The sequence below is a fragment of the Drosophila virilis genome, chromosome 2 (genome assembly GCF_030788295.1).
Source record: "Drosophila virilis strain 15010-1051.87 chromosome 2, Dvir_AGI_RSII-ME, whole genome shotgun sequence".
Taxonomy (NCBI): Eukaryota; Metazoa; Arthropoda; class Insecta; order Diptera; family Drosophilidae; genus Drosophila; species Drosophila virilis.
In genome coordinates this window covers 7416987-7437298 of record NC_091544.1, presented here as the reverse complement: position 1 = coordinate 7437298, position 20312 = coordinate 7416987, and the positions used below count along the sequence as shown (strand labels likewise).

At 41.3% G+C, this 20312-nt stretch overlaps 5 protein-coding genes and 1 long non-coding RNA gene across 7 annotated transcripts; 2 read left to right on the top strand and 4 right to left on the bottom strand.

The window, feature by feature from the left end:
* Positions 1 to 62: 62 nt before the first annotated feature.
* PH4alphaMP (prolyl-4-hydroxylase-alpha MP) lies at positions 63 to 5323 on the bottom strand. Its single transcript, XM_002054491.3, has 6 exons — positions 5066 to 5323; positions 2088 to 2242; positions 1800 to 1956; positions 872 to 1733; positions 647 to 812; positions 63 to 582 (listed from the first exon to the last, which is right to left on the bottom strand). The coding sequence occupies exons 1-6, from the start codon at positions 5242 to 5244 to the stop codon at positions 482 to 484; spliced, it is 1620 nt and encodes a 539-aa protein (XP_002054527.1). The 5' UTR covers positions 5245 to 5323; the 3' UTR covers positions 63 to 481.
* Positions 5324 to 6055: 732 nt separating this feature from the next.
* PH4alphaNE1 (prolyl-4-hydroxylase-alpha NE1) lies at positions 6056 to 9648 on the bottom strand. The gene is made up of 8 exons (XM_002054492.3): positions 9368 to 9648; positions 8644 to 8798; positions 8427 to 8574; positions 7851 to 8041; positions 7641 to 7792; positions 7072 to 7581; positions 6844 to 7009; positions 6056 to 6170 (listed from the first exon to the last, which is right to left on the bottom strand). The coding sequence occupies exons 1-8, from the start codon at positions 9547 to 9549 to the stop codon at positions 6070 to 6072; spliced, it is 1605 nt and encodes a 534-aa protein (XP_002054528.1). The 5' UTR covers positions 9550 to 9648; the 3' UTR covers positions 6056 to 6069.
* LOC116651890 (uncharacterized) lies at positions 6622 to 8486 on the top strand. Its single transcript, XR_004304897.2, has 3 exons — positions 6622 to 6761; positions 6826 to 8091; positions 8419 to 8486. It is a non-coding gene; the product is annotated as an uncharacterized lncRNA (long non-coding RNA).
* A 1042-nt stretch (positions 9649 to 10690) lies between the features above and the next one.
* Positions 10691 to 13375, bottom strand: LOC6629829 (prolyl 4-hydroxylase subunit alpha-2). The gene is made up of 6 exons (XM_002054493.4): positions 12690 to 13375; positions 12433 to 12632; positions 12223 to 12371; positions 11177 to 11605; positions 10922 to 11102; positions 10691 to 10863 (listed from the first exon to the last, which is right to left on the bottom strand). The coding sequence occupies exons 1-6, from the start codon at positions 13175 to 13177 to the stop codon at positions 10841 to 10843; spliced, it is 1470 nt and encodes a 489-aa protein (XP_002054529.2). The 5' UTR covers positions 13178 to 13375; the 3' UTR covers positions 10691 to 10840.
* Positions 13376 to 14369: 994 nt separating this feature from the next.
* On the bottom strand, positions 14370 to 17244 carry LOC6629830 (prolyl 4-hydroxylase subunit alpha-1). Its single transcript, XM_002054494.3, has 2 exons — positions 16240 to 17244; positions 14370 to 16179 (listed from the first exon to the last, which is right to left on the bottom strand). Exons 1-2 carry the CDS (start codon positions 16422 to 16424, stop codon positions 15522 to 15524), a joined length of 843 nt encoding a protein of 280 aa, XP_002054530.1. The 5' UTR covers positions 16425 to 17244; the 3' UTR covers positions 14370 to 15521.
* Positions 17203 to 20166, top strand: LOC6629831 (prolyl 4-hydroxylase subunit alpha-2). 2 transcript variants are annotated; one of them, XM_070206985.1, is made up of 10 exons: positions 17203 to 17280; positions 17515 to 17666; positions 17734 to 17890; positions 17966 to 18272; positions 18329 to 18722; positions 18779 to 18861; positions 18922 to 18984; positions 19050 to 19125; positions 19610 to 19699; positions 19768 to 20166. In XM_070206985.1, the coding sequence occupies exons 2-10, from the start codon at positions 17645 to 17647 to the stop codon at positions 19884 to 19886; spliced, it is 1311 nt and encodes a 436-aa protein (XP_070063086.1). In that variant the 5' UTR covers positions 17203 to 17280; positions 17515 to 17644; the 3' UTR covers positions 19887 to 20166. The 2 variants fall into 2 exon arrangements, with proteins under 2 accessions (XP_070063086.1, XP_002054531.1); XM_002054495.3 differs by having other exon boundaries at positions 17259 to 17455.
* Positions 20167 to 20312: the final 146 nt, after the last annotated feature.

Here is a 20312-nt window from a genome sequence, read left to right as displayed (position 1 = left end):
TCAGAAATAAATAAATACTATTTAATTTATTTTTGCCATTTATTTACCTGGCTAAAGCTTTAATGTGTTTTAAAAGCTTCTCAAAATCTTTTTCTATTCCACATATCCAGTCAAAAGATCAGAGCTTAATTATTTTTATAAAATTTATTTTAACACACAATAGATTTGACTAAAAGGTTTAATATGCTTTAGCAGCTTATGCAATAATATTATATTAAATTTGCTTAAATGTGCTTTGCAACTGTTAAGATATATATAGAATAATCTCATATTATCAAATATGAATTAATGTGCTTTATGATGACACATAAGATGTGACTAAAAGCTTGCATGTGTAAAGCTTCAGCAACATTCATTTTAACATTTTCAGTTTTTGCGATTAAAAATGAAGTGATTAAGTTTAATTTAGTCAAGTCAATAATCTGATTGGTACTTATAACAAATGGCAAGCAAACTAAATTGAATTTTAAATGAATTATTGTTACTTGTAGTCCTTATAGGGTAGGGAGATCTCGTGATCACGTTGCAGTTCACAGGGTCTTACGTGGTCTTGATTGCTTAAACGTATCCACACATTGGCAACTGGATAAACAGAGATGATTCTTGATTAACACTTAAGAGACTTTGCACATTAGCTTCAACTTACTCCATTTGCTGCCCTGCAGCACCGGACAGGCAGCATGCTTTGTGCGATAGTCCGCATCGCCGGACGGATGTAGATTGTACCAGAAGAGTAGGCTACCCCGTTCTGGTGTTACAAGAAGCGGCAGAAAGGGAAAGGCGGTACCTCCACCCGCTTCTACATTAGATAACTAAGAAGGCAAGAGATATATTTGATAGTTAACAGAAGATAACACGTGGGAGCACTTACATAGTAGATGCCCGTGGCCAGGCGGTTGGTTTTGTACATGTTCAGGCTGTAGTCATAGGAATCGGGAAAGCTGTCCATGTGCGGCTCATAGTGACCGCCAATGCCGTAGTTGGCAATTTGGAGCGGCTCCGCAGAGCGCATATCCAGGCCGGATATCTCAGCCACGTGATGGCTCATCTTTTGCATGATTGGATGATCGGTATACTCAAAGGTGGTGCCTTGGCTGGTGCGAAAATTGGCAGAGATATGCTCGTGCCCAGTGCGGCTATAAACTTGTGAACGCTGTAGCTCTGGTCGAGCCAAATGCTGCAACTCCGCAGTGTCCCTAGCGCTGATGACGTCGTGCACCTGTATGATATAGGGATCCAGATGCAGTTCTTCCAACTTGTAGGGGGCATACGTGGACTTCCGTCCGTTTCCAGCAAAGAGCCGGCAGCGTAACTCACGTAGCGCTGCAGGCGCTGGCCTTAACTCCTCTCGGCAGACCTGTTGATAGAGACGATACTCGCGGCTGATGTGGTAGTCATCCGGACTGCGCGCCACCTCATGCATTAGGCCGCGCTTGACGCCGTCCGAAATGAGCTGCTCGAGATGGGCGCGTGTCTCAAGCAGATGAAGACGCTCCTCCGGCTGCACGGCCAGCACATGATTGATCAGATGTAGTGCATTGTCGTAGTCGCCCATCGACTCGTGGTAGCCCATGACCGTTTCCATGAAATCCAATGCTTCGGACTCCTTGCTGTAGCTCTGCTTTACCAGCAGCTGCATCGATTGCTGCAGCCAGGGCACCGTATTGTTAAAGTCCCGCATTGAAAACAGATGCTGGCCCAGCACAAAGCAGTCCTGCCACGACATCGCCGCACTGTAACGAGCTGTCGAGTGTGATTTGTGATTGCCACTTGCCACATCCATGGCTGGCGTCACTCACCCGTATTTGATGCCATTCAGTATGCCACTCGCTAGCTCGCCCACGTCCAGCTGGTAGGTTTGTTGCAGTCGCGTCATCGCCAGTGCCGTGCCCACAAAGTCCTCCTGTGTGGGGAAGCTCAAGTTTTCTCTGTGGCTCGCCATCGCTCCCAGGAAGTCTATTGTATGTGCCGGCACGGTTAAAGCAGAAGGAGCAGCAGGGGCACAACGACAAATAGAAAGCGGGCTAGTCAGATAATGATAGCATCTTTACAGGGACACATGATTGATGCCCAAATCTGATACCAACTTGTGCGACTCGGCTCACGCTCCACGGTGCTCTCAAAGGTCTCCCAATCGCTGTGCAGGCGCTTTATCAACCGGAACGCATTCACCGGATTGTTCAGATATCCCTCAACGCTATTCGCGGCGCTCAGATGCTCCGATTTAATCGCATCAATTTCGCTGCAACACAAATGGGAATAATGAAATTCATGAAATGCCTTTTGGGCTTCGCATAGCCTGTGTGCTAAGCATTAATCAGACCTTAAATTGTTTCATATTTTTTCAAATTTGCATAATCGCAAATTTGCATATTAAACGCATTTGTTGTGCTCGTAGACATTTAAGTGTGGCGGTTGTGCATGACAGCCAATTTATAAGCACTTTAATACAGTGACACTTTTCAATTAATTAAAACTTTGAAAAACAACTAAAAACAATACACATTTTAGCAGGCTACAACAGATTGCGCAATACTCTAATTGACCGTGCTAAAACGGCCGAAACAATGACTTTCAAACTGTAAACCAGAAGGCACTGGCTTTCAAGCTGTAACATTTCTCGTACTTGTTGCAAAGTTCAATCCATTTGGGAAAACTATGGGTCCAAAGTGGTATGCGCTAAAGTTGACGTTGCGTACAATTTAAAATTGAGTTGAAAGCTCTTCGAAAAAATGTTTATTATTCTTATTTATGATTGCGTGTATGTGAGTTCTCTTAGTGTCTAGTATCAAGTGCGCTACTAATTAAAACGCATTATATAACATTGCCCTTCTATGCGATTCTCATGAATTCATGCTTTGATTGTGAGTATTATATTCACAAGTTGCGTTGGCAATCTAATTAACTTTATTCTGCTCACACTCACTTAAATTAATTCCCTTGTGTAATATTTCTCTCTGTCTTTCCCTCCCTCGCTGTTCCTCCTTTTCTTACAATATCCAATATCTCTACTTCTTTTGTTCTTTTGTGTTGTGCACACAAAACAGTCTGTCGCCCTTCCACTGATAGATGTCAATGCGTGTGTCTGTGACTTTTTGAGTGAGTACACAAGTATTTACAGACGTATCTATGTAAAAATAAGAATATAAATTAAAGCGGCTCACGGGTATGTACGTTCTTTTAAAATGAAATAAAACGCTTTTAAGTGCTTTCTATTTTTTATTACCAAAATGGAAAAATCCGACAACCCGTTTGATTTATCACTAGAACTCATCCCACCTTTCACAAGAGAATGTTGGATTGCCAAAATTTCTCTTTGTTACCAGATATTTACCATCAAAACAGCCAAGCTAACTATCTTGATCAGAATGCAATATACTTTGTTCAATGGGATTTGTTGCATCTATTGTTATAAAGTGATAATGCCTGTTGTAGAAATAAAATAAAATTTAGTTTTTCGCGTCGCCCGCTTTCAATAAATACTGAATTTGTTTAAACGCTTGTGTTTTTGCACACTTCTTCCTTTCCAACCCCCTTTATTTTTTTGGTTGGCGCTCATTAATCGGGAATTAAATGTCACCATAACTTTAAACGGCAATGTCGCAGCATCTGCTGTCAGCTAGATGGTATCCGCATTTTATCGGGCTATTCATTAGGCAGTAGTAGTAGTAGCACTCGTTTGTTCTTGGCACCCCAGAGCCATAAATAACAAATGCTTTTTGTTTCCAAAACATTTCTCTATTATAAAATATGTTATACAAATTGCAAAGCTATATCATGATGTAAACGGAACTTGAACCTGTTTAATTATTGCGCTTGAGATAATACAAATGAAATTTCATTTCAATGGCGTATCAAATTTAATATATATATTAGACTATGTTATACTTTATTAGTTAAAAATTGCTTAACGGTTCATCCTATGTACTAATTTTTGCATTATGGAGCCGGTTTGCAAATACAACGAACAAACAACAGAATAAAAGTGAATTCTGAAGATATTGGGCATAAATTTAATACACATACAAAAGACTGACAAGTCGCTGACACTTATGGCCAAGCAATAGAATAAACAATTATCTATATAAAAAACCGCAGCGACTGTGCCTTGCTGAGGTAGCAATCGATGGCAATAGATAATAAATAGATAATAAATTCAAAACATCAAACAAGTGCCGAAATGTCGACCAAGTGTAAATAAGGTAAGCGGCTAGAGAGAGAGAGATATTAGCAGTTTATAAATTGAATAAAGCGCATAGAATGCGTGCAGCTTTAAAAATATTAACAAATGTATATAAAACAGCAGATGACAAAAAGCAGTCAAGGAATAAATATAGTATATATATTAAAATAAAAATATATTTAGTATGTACATCCGTGCATCTGTGTACTTTTACCCTTAGACCAGAACGCAATTCAGACGCCTTAATGTGAACCGGTTGAGTGGGAATGCGCAAATGAAGTGTAATTAAATAAACAAGAAGAAATAAAAAATTAAAATTGCCAAAGGCGACTGCTTAGCAAAAAGATACCCAAAGCTCGGCGAACAAAAGTTACTTTCAGTTGCCGCTGATGTTCGACATTCAACAGAAAACAGGCCGTTCACAAATGCCCAACAGTTTGTTTTGATCGGCAAAAATATAAATATTAAACACACAATTCGTGTGGGCTGTCTCTTCAATGCGGCACGTGGGCATACAACATTTGATTATTTATTTATTAATTTTAAGTATTCATAAAGCCAAGCAAGTAGCAAATGTCTATTGCAAGCGAGAACTTGAAGGCTGGTCGCTTTGCAGAAGAAATTTTAGTCTCGGAACTTAAATCATGTTGTACGCAGAATGAAATCAGCATAAATCATCTAAATCAAATTGAAATGCAAATAAAATCAACAGTTAAAACCAGATTCTAGCTGGTCATAGAACTCTGGATCACTGCACAGCCCACTACTTAATATGCCATTAGCTGGCCTGGCTAATAGGACTGATAGGACCATAAAAAGACGACTCAAATAAAGTCAAATCAGTCTAATGTCATTTTCTTGGGGATATATGCAAACACTTACCCCTGTAATATGTCCGCATGTTGCCTTATTTCGTTGACATATTTCTGGAGCTCTATCATTAGCATGACCTCCGTGCGTAGCAGCTGTTCCAGGCCGCTGGTCGAGCTAAAAAATTCGGCATTGGATGCCAGGACTTGTAGTCCAAATAAAAAAATTCCAAAAGCTGCCAAAAGCTTCATTACAATCGGTCCTATTGGAGAAAATTTCAAAATTAAAACTTCGAATATTCGTGAGTCTTAGAGTTCGTGCTGTCTTTGCGGCGCTTCGTAAAGAACTGCTCGGGCTCGATCTGCTGACAAATTAACAAACCGTCTCCGCGGATCTTCAGTCTAGCAAAAGCTCGCAGCGTTGGCGGTGCTAAGCTTTAGCCGCAGCTGTTGGTCTTTTTGGCCGGCATTTGTAGCTGTGGTCAAAGAACTGCCCTCGAGGCCCCACCGTCAGGCTTGAATGGAGCCGGCCAACAGGTAATAGAAGAGTGCTCGAGTTCAATAAACCCAAAGAGTTGCCAGCAATCACTCTACATAGGCTCCAAGCTATTTAATTAAGCGCCTAACACTCTGAGAGATCATCTTTCGGGCTGCCTAGTCCACTGTTCGTATAATTTTTAATATTGTCACATATTTTCTCTTCGCTAATTACTTTCACTTGGCTGCTAACTCAGAGAGTTGTCATTTTCTCGTTCTTTGCCGCTAACATGCAAATGAGCTGCTGAGACTTTGCCCGTGAACTTGTTTATGCAAATTGCCGGCAAATCCGAGCTCAATTCAATTTTTAACTCACGCTTTGTTTTGAGGCAAAAACACTCAAAATTGAGTTTTATTTTTTTTTGGGTTGGTTAACCCTAGAAACACCTAGCCAGCAGTTTGTGATTTTATTCAAGTGATGGGATTTTTATTTTAAATAATATTATCTTCATTTTAACTATTCCAGTATTTTTGCGAGCTGTAACTTATTGCTTATAAAAGTTAAAATAAAACATAATAGTTTATAAATCCGCAATTAGTTTATTTAATAATGTCATAGCCTAGGGAAACTCCATTGTCCCGAAATACATCACAGGGTCGAGCAAACGTCTGTGTAGCCTCATGTATCCAAATGTTGGCGACTGTAAGGATGCATATTTAAAAAAAAACGTATTTTAAACATATTTTGGGATTTATTGAATACACAAAAGACTCTTTCTGTAAATGCACTTCCCAACTCCCAACCATTTTGTTGCGCTCCCTATATATAATAAATACTATTATATTCACCTCCTTTATATTAAATACTCTGTTCACAAAGTGGAAACGAGCATAATAGTTCTGTACCTGTTTGTAGGAATTTTCCCCTGAAAATCTGCCCTAAGAATTGAGTCTAACCGTTTGAGAGCCACTGACTTCAAATTACAGTTTTAAAGACACTAATGTCCAAAGATATCTAATATCATAAAGCCTGCTTTCCACCTGTTGCTGTGAAGCTTTGAATAGAGTGTTGGACAGTCGGCTGAAACCGACAACCACATTTTTACATCTCTCTTGTCAAAAATATATAAATATAAATAATTCTGAACAAATGTGCCACGAGAAACCAATTAAATAACATTTGAATATCTAATCTCCAAACAGAAATTTGCCAATACAATTTGTATCAAACAAAATGTGCTAAATTTTTAATAAGCTGAGCTGATTATGATTATGGATTATAATTGAAGCAAGTAATTATAAATTTTCAAAAGGTCAATATTGATGCAAATTGTGATATGAGAAACTTGTTGTTAGTTTTGGCAAAATACTTACTCCACTTGCTGCCCTTTAGCACGGGACAGCCCGCGTGCTTGGTCCGAAAGTCCATGTCCGAGGAGCGATGCAAATTGTACCAAAACAAAATGTTGCCTAGCTGCGGACGCACGGCGAAATTTAAAAAGGGGAAGGCTGTGGCGCCACCCTGCTCCACATCCGAGAGCTGCAGCATAGCACGAAAGTTAATTTTTGCACATGAGGCGGACTCAGTGTGGTTTAACTCACATAAAATATGGCCGTGGCAATGCGGTTGCCCTCTGCGGCCGGATAGTGCCGCGAATCGCGGAAGAAGTCCCAGTGGGGCTCGTAGTGACCACCGACGCCATAATTGGCCACCTGCAGCTGCTCACAGAAGGTCATATCCAGGCCGGTGGCATCGCTCACATCACGCAACATGCGCCCCATCGTTGGGTGCGTGCTGTAAGGCAGCCACGCATTTTTGCTCACTCGGAACGCGGACTTTCGCCGTTGGCCACCGGGCAGAGGATTAACTGTAGAGCGCTGCATGTGCGGCACAGCCATTTCGCGTAGCTCGGCGATTCTATGCTGGCTCAGCATGTCGTGAAAGGTTACCACCAGTGGGTCTAGGCTGTGCTCCTCCAGCTTGAGCGGTGCAAGCAGCCGATAGGCATGTTCACCGCGTGTATAGCGACAGCGCAAAGGCCGCTGCTGGGCAGCAGAGGCGCCAACCTCGCCGCGGCACACCTTCTCATAGTGGGCGAACTCCTCGGTAAGCTGCGGGCCAGAGTCCAAAATTAGTCACAAACATAGATAATTGGTGTGGCAGGACTCACCCTGTAAGCATCTGGTTGCCTTGGCTGTGCCACATCCTCACTCTCGCCATGCGTCAGCTTGGCGGCCTTGTCACCTAGATGCCAATTCCGTATGCGCGATGGATCCAGCTCGAGCACACGCTGACTCAGTTCGTATGCCGTGTCAAAGTCGCCTAAAAATCGCTTGGTAAATATGCATAAAGTTGGCCGATGGCTTAGCGGGCTGCTCACCCATACGGAATAAACTCTGCGCCACCATTTCCATGTTGTTTAGCAGGGCAGGCTCTGGGGCGCTGGGCTGCGGCTGATGGCGTCGCAGTCGCTCCATGGATTCGCGCAACCATACTTTCGTGTTGTTGTAGTCCTCCATTTCAAAGAGTTGTTGACCCAACACAAAGCAATCCTGCCAGCTCATGTCCGTGCTAAAAATAAGGGCAACACGAAAATCGAAATGAATATGATTGGTGCTTAGGTAACGACACACGACACACAACACACGACAAACAACACCACACAACTACACACAACCTATGCAGGGGCGGATTTGGAAATGTGGGAGGGAGCTCGATTATAATCTGTAGAAAACAATACCCGTATAGTTCAAAGAAGAGACTGGTATTATGCACAAGTTCGCATGATTAAATATCTATTATATTGAATATTTTGCCCCAGGGCGCTTCACCCTCAACAGCACAAATCCGCTCCTGACCAGTGTTGAATAGTATGAGCATTATGTTTATGTAGTACTCATGCATTTTAAGCTTGACTGGTTATTGCTTATTTGGGTTACATCCCTCAGCCGCTCACCCGTATTTGATGCCATTCAGTATGCCAGCGGCCACTTGAGCCACATCCAATTTATAGGTGCTCTGCAGGCGAACTAAGGCCAGAGCGGCGCCTTCCACATCCTCCTGACTGGGAAAGTTAAGGCCATAGTGTTGTGTAATGTTGAAACCTAAAATATTGAATACAAGTTTTCTTTGATATGATTATGATTACACTGAAAATAATGTTGAATACCTACGTAGTTGTGCGCTCATTTGCTGGACCCGATTCTCCATTTGTTGCCAGTCCGTGTGAAGACGCTTCATCAGACGATAAATATTGACCGGATTGGTCAGATAGTTCTCCAAGCCTCTAGCAGCCAGTGCATGTTCCACCTTTATAGACGACAGCTCTCTGTGGATCAGGTTGCGGATTTTGGCTTAGACGAGTTTATAACTCTAATCATAAATCGATAGCTACCAGTTTGGACGCTTTGTGGGCTTTGTCGTCATAGACATAAGAAGCCCACCGCCAAGACAGCTGGACTTAATTAATTCTAATTTATTTGCGATTCTACGTGATTCTAAACACAAAACTTTTTTTTTACGATCAAACCCATAAAATGCAAACGAAAGCAAAAATAACAAATAAAAAAAAAAGAAGCAAAATGCTAAACGTGAAACTGTAAAAACTTGAAAATAGTTGCTTAAGCGGAAAATTCTACGTGGATGTATTAAAGTCTACAATAGCATATGCAAATTCATTATTATTGTATAATAAAAGACCAATTGAAAATGACATTTAAAGATGACATTTAGATAGCATTCAGGTGTACAACTTTCAATATTAAAACAGCCTCATTTGTAAAATATACCAAATAAAAATTAATTTTATGAGCGTGCATAAATTATTTATTTATGACGTTTATTCGATGCATATACTAAAACTACGCCATTTAAACTGTTGACATTATATATTGTCACCTTTCCAACTGTTTCAATGCATTTCTGGTCGCACTCAGCTGTGAACTTAAATCCTTCATCAAAGTGTGCTCCGTGTGCAGCAACTGCTCCAGTCCAGTTATGGATGAGAAGTAATCCGTAGCCTGGCCACAGATCAGGCTGGCCAGCACCAAAAGTGCCAGCAGTCCCATATTAACCCGCATCTTAACTTCTAACTATATGGTATATACTATATATGGATATAGCAGCTAAAACTATTTCAGGCGTCTGCAGTGCGTCGCGTCTCACAATAAACTGATGCCGGTGCCGCAGCTCGGACCGAACATCCCCATTAGAGATCTGTGAATAAAACCAGTGATGACAGACATTTTGGCACACGCGATTAGGAGTTCGGATAGCCACGACCAGGTGCTAACTACATGCTACAGTATTTGCATAACCAATTGATGTGTGCCTATGTCTAAGTCGAAGTCTATGTCTATGGCTATGAAAAATAGATATCGGCATTATGAGCCACTCTAATGAAGAGCATACGAGTTTCGTCGCGATTAAGCATGTTTTATGGCTTTGCCAAAGCTGATTTAGTGATGCTTATCATTAGCTCGTTTTCGGCGTGGACCTGCCCCGAGTTCTAGTTCTCTCTACTCGCCACTGTCGCGGCATATTGTCGCCTTATTCGATGGCTTATTAATTCTGGCTAATTAAGAACGCGTTGTCTGATATTTAATAATGCAGTCGTTGCTGTTGCTATTAACGTGCTAGTGTTGGAAAGCGCCGCTCTGACGACAAAAAAACACAATTATGCCCTGTATTTGTTTGCAAAATTTATTGTGCTAAGTTATTCTTAGAAATTGCTTTGTTATGCTAATTACTATTATTTTTAAATTCAAAATAATTATATGATTCGATTTAGGCACAACAAATTGATTTTACTTAATTTTTTTATAAATTCAATTTAAAGCAAAATTTGCTTGTGAATCGAATTATATGCTATCTAAATATAAGTATGTATGTATGTAATTTATTAAAAGTACAGGGTATCTTGCTGAGCCATTTTCTTCACAATATAAATAACGAGAAAGTACATTTAATAAAAGTGCGTTTGTTTGTGTTAACTGACATTTGATTTACACAGATGTATGCCATGCTCAAAATTCAACTTAACATGTTTGCTTGGACTTTTAATATTGACTTTAACTATTTCCTGCTGCCCACTGGCCAAAGGCATTTGGCCAAAAGCCGAACAGAACTCAGCTCGAATGTTAATTATGGCATGCTGTGATGCATAAATATTTAAATGTTGTTTGTTTGCTCTCTAATTAGTCAAAAGGCGACGCCAATGAAATGGCCATTTAATGTCAGATGAAAGTGCAAATGTAATTCAATAAAATTTTAACATTTCAGCATTTATTTTCGTTTGTGACAATTACCGAAAGATTATAAGGCAAATCATGCAGTCATATTTTCAACCTCTGAAGGACCGCCTGACAGGCTTCAGCTGAGTTCCGTCCAAGCCGCTGCAAAGTGCAATGGGATTTGTAGAGTTCATATAGGAGGCACATGTGCTCTACTTACATAATTGCGCGCCCAGGAGCACCGGACAGACAAGCTGGCGACTACGGTAATCCGACCTGGACGTAGCTGAAAACTCGCTTACGCTGCGTACGTTCCAGTAGAGCAGAGAGCCCCGTGGGACACACACGCTGAGCTCCAACTGTGGAAAGACAATGGCGCCGCCCAACCTGGCCTCTTGAAGCTGATGGGTGGGTGCAAGATGATAATGGACCAATTAGTGATATATTAAGTAATCATTTAATTAAAATGACGCACATTGAGCAGCGCACGTGCCACATGCCCCGATGTGCTTGCTGGCTCCTCCGGTTGCGTCACGTGCTCGTGACTATGACGACGTGCCTGCCACAGCTCTGGCTCAGCACCGGCCATGCCCAGTTGATTATGAATGCCACGCATCCTTTTCTGCGCCAGATTAGTGAATTTAAGCGGCTCAAAGGCAGCTCTCTTTGACTCTTGCAGTCGCGGCACATCATCCAGCATACTAATGAGCTGGTCAGTCTGCTGTGAGCTGAGCACATCATGATACAGCATGATCAGAGGATCCTCACTAAGTTGCTCCAGGCGTAGCATGCGCAGATTTGATATATCTTGGCGACACTCTGTCAAGCGGCTGCCTGTTATGGGCTGTTGTGTGGCCGAACGACAGAGCTCGTCAACAATCAGCTGCTCAACGGATTTTGTGAGCTTGAAATGGACGTAAGAAAGATCTTTATTAGGTTTTGAGCAAGTATCTTAAAAGAAATAATTGAAAATTTAAAGCAAGATCATAGTAAACTGCAGAAAATTCTTCTTCTGATCTGCCTATTATAGTAGGTAAAGCGGAACGTCAAAAGTCAAATAATACACTTGGAATTTATGTTTTAATATAGATCACGGCTGCAAACCAATGAAAAAAATAGGTTTACGTTCAAATAAGAACAATTTAATTAAACTTTCCCGTTCTACTGAAAATATTGCATGTGGTACATATTTTCATATATGACTGATGGGATAAATTAATAATTCTATTCAAAATTGACAAAACAATTGTTTAATAAAGCCTTTGGGCAGACACTCCCTCAAAGGTTTATCTTAAACCAAACACTTTTGCAAAATTAAGGGCTCACGTTTGGATGGTGTTGTTTAGTTTCGTTAAACTTTGGGATTATACTATAAGATTTTTAGAATTTGCAGCCATGATATATATCAAGCTAAATTTAGGGCATTTGTAAGTCGACTACGCTCAACCCGTGTATAATTATATGGATTTTAATTCGGATTATTCATTGGATGTTGCATAATATTTGCATTGTTGATTTTACCTTTGCCCTGGACTTGCTGTTTGGCTGAAATTTCGCTGGACTTCCATTTATGGCTCGTTCAATCTTGGCCTTCGCCTTTTTCACATTTTGGCTGGCGGGCCGCAGTAGCAGCAGCTCTTTGGCCGTTGTGAGTGCGTTGAAAAATTCACCTGTTCTTGTTGGGAAGTTCGTGCAAATACGTAAAGTTTGATGAGTTTCAATGGAACAGACCTGCGCGATAATCCATATTGAGAGATGCCTCCAGTATTTGGACTTTGCCGCGCTCCTGCTCACCGACCGAGTTTGTCGCATTGTTCTCAGCTGGCAGTTTTCCCAGGGCCGTCTCCAGCCAGTACTTGGCCACGGCGTAGTCGCCATTTCGATCCGAATTACGCGCCATTTCGAGACAGTCGCTCCAGGTCATGGCCGAGCTGTGAAAATCGAAACGAATTTTAAATTGTGTTTTGCATTTGTTTTTGAACACTTACCCCAGCTTTAAGCCATGTACCATGCCCAGGGAGAGAGTGGCCGGCTTCAGGTCATAGACTGATTGCAGGCGCAGCAGATTTAGCAGTGCCGTCTCGTAGTCCTCCTCGCTGGGCAGCGGCAAGTCCAACTCATAATCTGGCAAATTGTTGGCCAGATTATGCGTGGCATTCGCTTGCTGCTCGAGCAGAGGCCACACGCTCTGGAAACGCTTCAGTATGGTGAGCACATTTAGTGGATTGCCCATATGCTGCTCCACCCGGTTGCCCACCAGCTGATGTATCTGCTCTATAGCCGCAGTTTCGCTCTTGATAACCACCAACTGTTTATCCAGAGCATCTATATAGTCTCGCAGCGCATCGATGAGCAAGGTTTCTGTGGTCAGCAGCTCACGCAAGTGCTCCTCACTGCTGCCACTCGCAGCTGCTCTTGGCCACATTAAAGCTAGCCAAAGTAGCCACAGCAATCGGACTGCTGCCGGCATTTGCATAATTGCGTGGTTTTTGTTGTTTTTTCTCTCTTTATAATATTGTTTTTATTCTAGTCCGGGTCAATGCCTGGCGAGTTCTTTATTCTCTTTGGATTTTGCTTGTGGCTCAAGTTCACGGCTAGCTCTTAAATATTTATTATTCTTTTGCGAAAACTACTGTCTGCCAATTGACGACCAGGCTGCTTGGCTGCTGTGTCTAAACTGAAACTTTGAATGTTTGCCCGCTTATGAGAGAGGTGAAGGCAGGTAACCTGTCTTATGAACTGTCTTCTTTCATTTTATTTATTTTAATATTTTTTATTCTTGTTTCTTACTAAGCCCTGCAAGCAATCGCTTCAAAGATAAGTTATTCTCTCTTCTGTTGTTTATTGCAGAATAAAATATTTATACGTGTAGTTGAAAACTCAAATGAATTCAGCTGCACAATTTCCCCCTAAACTTTCATAAAAAAGCTAAAGGGGTATGCGACTAATTCCATATTCAGCCATAATCTTGTTTTCACAATTTACTTATTAGCTTCTTTCCTTGTCAAGTCCCGGTAAGGCCCCAACACCCCAAGTCATTTGTTGTGCCAAGTCTTCTGATATTCTGCAGCTGTTATTTAATGCCACAAAAGCTGCTTACGCCCCGCTGGGTATTTTCACTTGTGGCAACATCTTAAACTGCAATTCTAAAGTTAGTTCCTGAGCCATGCTTACTTGCATAGTTTTGTTATACCTTGAATCCATTAGAAAACCAGGAGTCGTCAGTGGAAAATGCTATTGAATTTTGAATTTTTGAAGGTTACTCTAAAGTTTCGTTCGATTGGCCTTCAACTAACATTCAAATCCCTTCATAAGAACTTCATGAATATGTGTTTAAGCAATTTCGAAAATTCTACCCGCAACTGTGTTAAATTGGCGGAGTTGATTGAATGGTAGCTATGTTGAAAGTTCTTTCTGAAAACTCATATTTTATGTGTTTCAAACTTTTCGTCAAATCCACCTCTCTTGGATTAAAAACACGGGTCACAGGTTAAATGAACGAATGTTTTTTATTGGCCTTAAATTTTCAACCAACAAGACTAACGGCAAATATTCGCTAGTGATTTATATAAGAAGCTAGAATGTTTGTTGTACCGCTCGGTATGAGTATCTGGAAGTCGGGATAGCAGTTGCTTTTATTTTTAATATTTTTATACATCTTTGAGTAGAGGCATACAATTAATTACAAAATTTAAATATGTAACATTTTTTAATACTTTTAATATAGCTTAAATTTAAAAAAACTACATTTAATATTTTTCGATGGCTAAGAGTTAAATTTGCTATTCATTTGCACAAATACAATCCAATTTTTGCTTTAAGCTTTTAGCTTTTAATTATGGTAGGCTCTCAGATTTTCGACAGGTAAGCAAATTTTGATTTTATTATTGTGATGCTTGACTCATATGTTAATGCAAACTATCAAATAACAAGAAATTACACGCTACACAAATCATAATTTGTCCTTGTAACGTGAAGCTGTTTTGAAAACATTGCTAACTTATGCCAAGAACGCTGCAGGAATATTTCATATCAGTTTGGCCAACGGCCTTAACAAACTCAGTTGCTGGCAGTGAAAATGATTCAAGTCAGCTTCATTGGATTTCGCAGGAAACATTGTAAATTGCATTGCTTTGAGCTGGCTCTTCATTTGTACAATCAGTCGAGTTATTGTCCTTTGAGCTTCCACTTCGTCAACGTCCATTTATCACATCAAAGTATAAATGCATGTGCATAAGTGCCCTTGAAATGTATTGACATTTCGATAATTAACTTTATTATGTTACTCTTTGGTAAATACAGTACAGTTAGTAGCTGTAACTAAGAAATCTGGAACTGGGTTACCTTGCAATTCTGTTCAATGTTTACATATTGCATTTTTGCCAGACTTGCCCTGTTCAAGTATTTTGCTTTAAATTTAAGGGACCATTTCTTCATGCATTTCCCGCCGTTTGAAATTTCCCAAAATATCGGCTTGGCGAGGTAAGGCCAATAAAAAATTCAGCTTCATACCTCTTACAGTTTGGACTGTGCATTGATCACCAATCAGTCAGTCAGTCAGTAATTGATGAAAACCAGTTTTGCATATGGAGATAAGCATAAATGTTAAAGCAATAAAGACCTGAGTGCGAGTTATCTTGTCGTATGGTATATTATATCTATACATTTAAGCATTAGCATTCACATTATTATGAATTTCATTTCATTTCTTGTTTATGTACATTATATGAAGAGGCAAAAATCTTTTAAAATCATATAGACTGTCACAGAAAAGACTTATTACTGCAACTTATTTCCATTAATTGTTGCTCTTCAATCATCTATAAGTCTACTTTCAGGTTTGCGATATGGATCCGCTCAAGCGCCAGTTTCTTCTGTAGCACAATTTTATTTTTGAGAGCTGCCTCATGAGTGGGCTCAGACTTCAGAATTTCATTGTTTAGCTTGTTTGCCAGTTTGTTGTTGCCCAGCTCCTGGAGTGCCGGGGCCAAGTGTTCCAGAATCTGCGCCTGGGTGATATTGGGAAATGTTGACGCATCGTGCGAGGCATGCTGCCGCGCCTGCAGCAGCCACTCGGTGGCATAGTCGTATTGTTGCTCCTGACAGAGATGGCGTCCGATGACGTAGCAATCGCTGGCGCTAAGAGTCACATTCTCGCCTCGATCTTCATCTGCGAAGATGACTTCATTTGCCAGCTCCGATGTAGCTCGGCCCTCGCTCTCCTGCATATCCAATAGATCACGTGTGGCGCCTACGAGATCCTCACTTGTTGGCTCCTCTAGTTCGTGCCTATCCAGCTCGTTGGTCAATCGTTGTTTGAATTCCGTATAGCTTTCGTGGGCCAGCACTACGTCGAAGATCTCGTGTTTCCAGTTGTTTGCGAAGCGGCTGATGGTGGTGAAGGCATTGATTGGATTACCAAAGTACTCCTCTGGTTCGTCCATATCCTTATGCAAGTGATTCACATGGTCCAAAAATCTAAGTGTCATATTTGGCATGAAACTAGGTTTTCTACTTAAAAGTTATTTTCGTACCCACCTCATAATACTGTCTCGCTCCTTCTCCGCTTTGTCCAGATATAACTCAAATTGTTTTACTAAAATTTCCTCCACATCGAGCAAACTTTGCACTCCGTCCTCGGATTCAGCGTAGCTGGCACAAGTGCTGCCCCAACTCAAACATCCCAACCCGAATGTCAACAGAACCGCACTCACTCGAAACATGTTAACCTCACTACTTTCCAATTGTTACTGTCTGACTTTCAATTGTTGAAAATAGAGGCAGCTACTTAACTTCTCTGGAAATGTTAGCAAACATTTACACAGCTGCCTGTCATTATTTCGATTTCATTCCCTGGAAGAACACCTTAAGAGCAATTAGGTCAATTAAGTTGAGTAACACCTAAAATTTTCTGCATGAGACGCAAGACACCACTAAGAGTTCTCTAATTGGGACAACACACACGGTGACAGAGTTGTCGAGAGCGGATCTGCTTCTTCTTCACCCAGCCTTAAATTACTTTAGTGTTTTAATAGCTCCTTTAATCCCCCAGTGGAAACAGATCGATAATTTAAACACTTGATCTACATATGGGATTAACTCCTAGACATGAGCTCGGCTGTTTTGAATACATGTGCAAAACTCTATTTATTATTTTTGTATCCACTCTAATGGGTATAGAGTATAAATGGAATTTCTAATTTGTAATACACATAACAATTAAGAAAGGACGAAAGGATGCGTATCTTTATTTATGTGATAAGATCCATTAAAAAATCAACAAGTATCTAGCATAAGAAGCCGCCTAGAAATTAGATTTAAAACCAGTTAGGAGGCACAATGAACCCAGAGCTTTCTTTACGTTTAACATAAGCACAAACAGGTTTTGCTTAATTAGTTAAAAGCGGCTGAAACTAACGCTGTGGCTCTTAGAAATTATGTAAGATATGGAAACCATGACCATGCATAAGTCATCGATCGAGCCAAGAACAGGCGGGGTCAATTGGCGCAAACTTAGTTGACCGCGAGTCGCGGCCGAGAGCAGAAACACGGCTAAAATGTTATTCTTGGCCGCACAAGGTAAGCTCGGAGCGCTGCTGGCTGTGCTGCCATTCTTGGTTTGGTATGGTGCCTCTGCCGAGTTCTACTCGTCTATACATGCGATGTCCAGGGTGTTTGGCTATGAGCAGCAAATGTTGCAGCACATGCAAAAATTCATAGCTGATAATGAAAGCAAATTGGATTTTCTGAGAGCGTAAGCTGAAGCTGGTTTGGCACTAATCAAATTGTATGCAACCCAATCTGCAATGACAGGCGACTGGACGAATTCGAGCGCGAGCGCAACGAGGCGCAACAATGGGGGGTGGCATATTTTAAGAGTCCGTTGAACAAATATTTGCTGAGCAAACGCCTGACGCGGGACTGGCAACACATTGCGAATCTCATGGCAGCCGCAACCGGCAAAAGTGAGTGCCAAATCCATTTATGCTCAAATGTAATTAAGTATACGCTCCGTGTGCACTCCACTTACAGAGCCACTGGTACGCCTGCAGCGCTTGCGCCAGCAAGAGCACATGCCGAACGCCCAGGAACTGGAGGGCGCCATCGATGGTTTGCTGCGCCTACAATCCATTTACAGGTTACAGACCAGCCATGTGGCTGCTGGCATACTCGATGGCGTGCCTTATGGGTGAGCCAAATCGTTAAAATTTAAAAAAAAAAAAGAAGAGCTTTCATCACTTATCTCACGTTTTGTTCGTTAAAGTACTCAGCTAAACGCCCAGCACTGTCTAGACATAGCCCAGCAGGCACTGCGGGATGAGCATCTGCAGCTGGCACACGCCTGGCTGCTGGAGGCGAACAGTCGTCTGTCAAACAGCGATCAAGCCAGGCTGCAGCCCCTCATTTTGGCGCAACTTGGGCAAGTCAAAGCCAGGCTAACTCATATTGCTGGCGTCAATGGTACCCTGCAGAGCCTTAAGGAACTGGAGCCAGGCAGCGAGAGGTATATAAATAACTATAAAGACTTTCAGCCACCATCTGATGAGCTGAACCCAGTCGAGGAGCATCCCGTAAGTATAATACATACCGCCGACTAATTTACCAAGCGTTTCCCTGTGCCACGCAGCCTTTGCCCGAGAATCTAACGGAGTTAAGCGAGTTCGACTTGTATCGCTACACCTGCAATGGTCATATAAAACCCACGCCGGCGGAACTCCGTCAGTTGCGCTGTGGTTATATGACTGAGACGCATCCCTTTTTGCTGCTGGCTCCGCTGAAGGTCGAGGAGCTGAGTCACGATCCGCTGCTTGTGCTCTACCATGACGTCATCTATCAGAGTGAAATTGATACACTAGCTAAGCTAACTAAAAATAAAATTCATCGTGCCACGGTAACTGGCAATAACGCATCCGTGGTGTCCAACGCACGCACCAGCCAATTCACCTTCATCCCGAAGACGCGGCACAAAGTATTACGCACCATCGATCAACGGGTGGCAGACATGACGGATTTAAACATGGGTAAGATTCAACTCAAGCAGGAATCGCCATATCAGATGAATAATCTTCAATTGTAGTTTTTGCGGAGGATCATCAGTTGGCCAACTACGGCATAGGCGGTCACTACGCCCAGCATATGGACTGGTTCTCCCCGAATGCCGTAAGTAAACAATGGAGTCTGGCGTCAATAGTTAAATCCATCTAATAATACGTTTGACAGTTCGAAACCAAACAGGTTGCCAACTCAGAAATGGGCAATCGCATTGCCACCGTCTTGTTCTATGTGAGTCCTTTTGTGTTCTGTGCCAAGTCAACCCACGCAAATACATTTATTATGTTACCATACAGCTCACCGATGTGGAACAGGGTGGTGGCACCGCATTTCCCGTCCTAAAGCAATTACTGAAGCCCAAGAAATATGCGGGTACGTGCAACACGGACTCAAACTATGGCTTGTGTAATGGGTTCTGTTACGGCACGCGTGGGTTGTCCCATTGTTATACGTAGGACGAACTAACTCAACAACTCCAACACGATGCAAAAAGCATAGAGAGAAGACTATTTAAGTAAATTTGTAAATAATATCGGTTATTATGGGTTATAGTTGCAAAACTAATTTTCTAAATGCGTAAATAATAGTGGGATAATTATTATTGGTATAGGCTATAGTGGCAAGCGAAACCAAATTTAGATAGCAATCGGACACAAACAAACAATGAGAAAATATTTAAAATTTATTTAATTTGTTGTATCTTAACGATTATGTATATTCTAGTCTTGCCACAAGTTTTTATAGAGACTATTTCTGGTTCGTGCTCGTGTCACGCCGTGTAACGTAACGCACCCATCTCTAGCACAGCCCTAGCCCTGAACTCCCCTTGGTAATATTTTGTTTTTGCTAATTTTAGCCGCATTTTGGTACAACCTACACGCCTCGGGCGCAGGCGATGTGCGGACCATGCACGGCGCCTGCCCCATTATTGTCGGCTCCAAGTGGGGTAAGCTGCAAGTCGTGTGAACAGTTCTAACTCTATTAATATTACAAGCAAACCCTATTTTCATATAGTGCTCAATCGCTGGATACGTGAGTTCGTGCAGTCGGATCGCCGGCCCTGTTACTTGTGGGATGACTCGCAGGTCAGGCTAAATCAACTTTTAGAGCTAAATGAGAGCCAAATCGAGTGAATTAGCTATTGCTTAGACAACGTTCTGAATAAGTAAAATAAACTTTGTTCAATCGCTGAAGATTCTTCAGCTGATTTTATTTGGTTTTATTTTTTTTTGCCACTTATACATTCATAATTCAATTACATTCAATTCAACATTAATATGTATTTGCATAATTGCTAGTTAGTTACTTTGACTTACGCCTTCCATACGCCACGTGGGCCAACAAAAATAATTGCCTTTGGCTTGCAGCTGCAAGTGTCTGTTTTAAAATCTGCTTCAGTTACAAAACTGACAAAACTTTGCTAGTGCTTTGATTTCAATTAATATATATATGTTTTCATAAATATGTATGTGTATTTGTATAGTTCAATAATATGTGTGTATTTGAGTAAATTCAATATGACTTAAAACAAACATTTATATAATGTACCTTTATGTTGG

Bases quoted from the DNA above. Each gene is read 5' to 3' on its own strand.
- LOC6629831 (XM_002054495.3), top strand. From the start codon at position 17,259: ATGTTATTCTTGGCCGCACAAGGTAAGCTCGGAGCGCTGCTGGCTGTG. The intron at 17,891-17,965 runs GTGAGCCAAATC...TGTTCGTTAAAG, and splicing joins CTCGATGGCGTGCCTTATGG to TACTCAGCTAAACGCCCAGC. The intron at 18,985-19,049 runs GTGAGTCCTTTT...GTTACCATACAG, and splicing joins TTGCCACCGTCTTGTTCTAT to CTCACCGATGTGGAACAGGG.
- LOC6629829 (XM_002054493.4), bottom strand. From the start codon at position 13,177: ATGCAAATGCCGGCAGCAGTCCGATTGCTGTGGCTACTTTGGCTAGCT. The intron at 11,606-12,222 runs GTAAAATCAACA...GTCCATTTCAAG, and splicing joins ACAGCAAGTCCAGGGCAAAG to CTCACAAAATCCGTTGAGCA. The intron at 11,103-11,176 runs GTGCGTCATTTT...CCCACCCATCAG, and splicing joins TGGCACGTGCGCTGCTCAAT to CTTCAAGAGGCCAGGTTGGG.
- PH4alphaNE1 (XM_002054492.3), bottom strand. From the start codon at position 9,549: ATGCGGGTTAATATGGGACTGCTGGCACTTTTGGTGCTGGCCAGCCTG. The intron at 8,799-9,367 runs GTGACAATATAT...CCTGATCCACAG, and splicing joins GCATTGAAACAGTTGGAAAG to AGAGCTGTCGTCTATAAAGG. The intron at 6,171-6,843 runs GTAAGTATTTTG...GCATCCTTACAG, and splicing joins GCTAAAGGGCAGCAAGTGGA to TCGCCAACATTTGGATACAT.
- LOC6629830 (XM_002054494.3), bottom strand. From the start codon at position 16,424: ATGTTTCGAGTGAGTGCGGTTCTGTTGACATTCGGGTTGGGATGTTTG. The intron at 16,180-16,239 runs GTGGGTACGAAA...TATGACACTTAG, and splicing joins GAGCGAGACAGTATTATGAG to ATTTTTGGACCATGTGAATC.
- PH4alphaMP (XM_002054491.3), bottom strand. From the start codon at position 5,244: ATGAAGCTTTTGGCAGCTTTTGGAATTTTTTTATTTGGACTACAAGTC. The intron at 1,957-2,087 runs GTTGGTATCAGA...CACATACAATAG, and splicing joins GCGTGAGCCGAGTCGCACAA to ACTTCCTGGGAGCGATGGCG. The intron at 813-871 runs GTAAGTGCTCCC...TTGCCTTCTTAG, and splicing joins TGGCCACGGGCATCTACTAT to TTATCTAATGTAGAAGCGGG.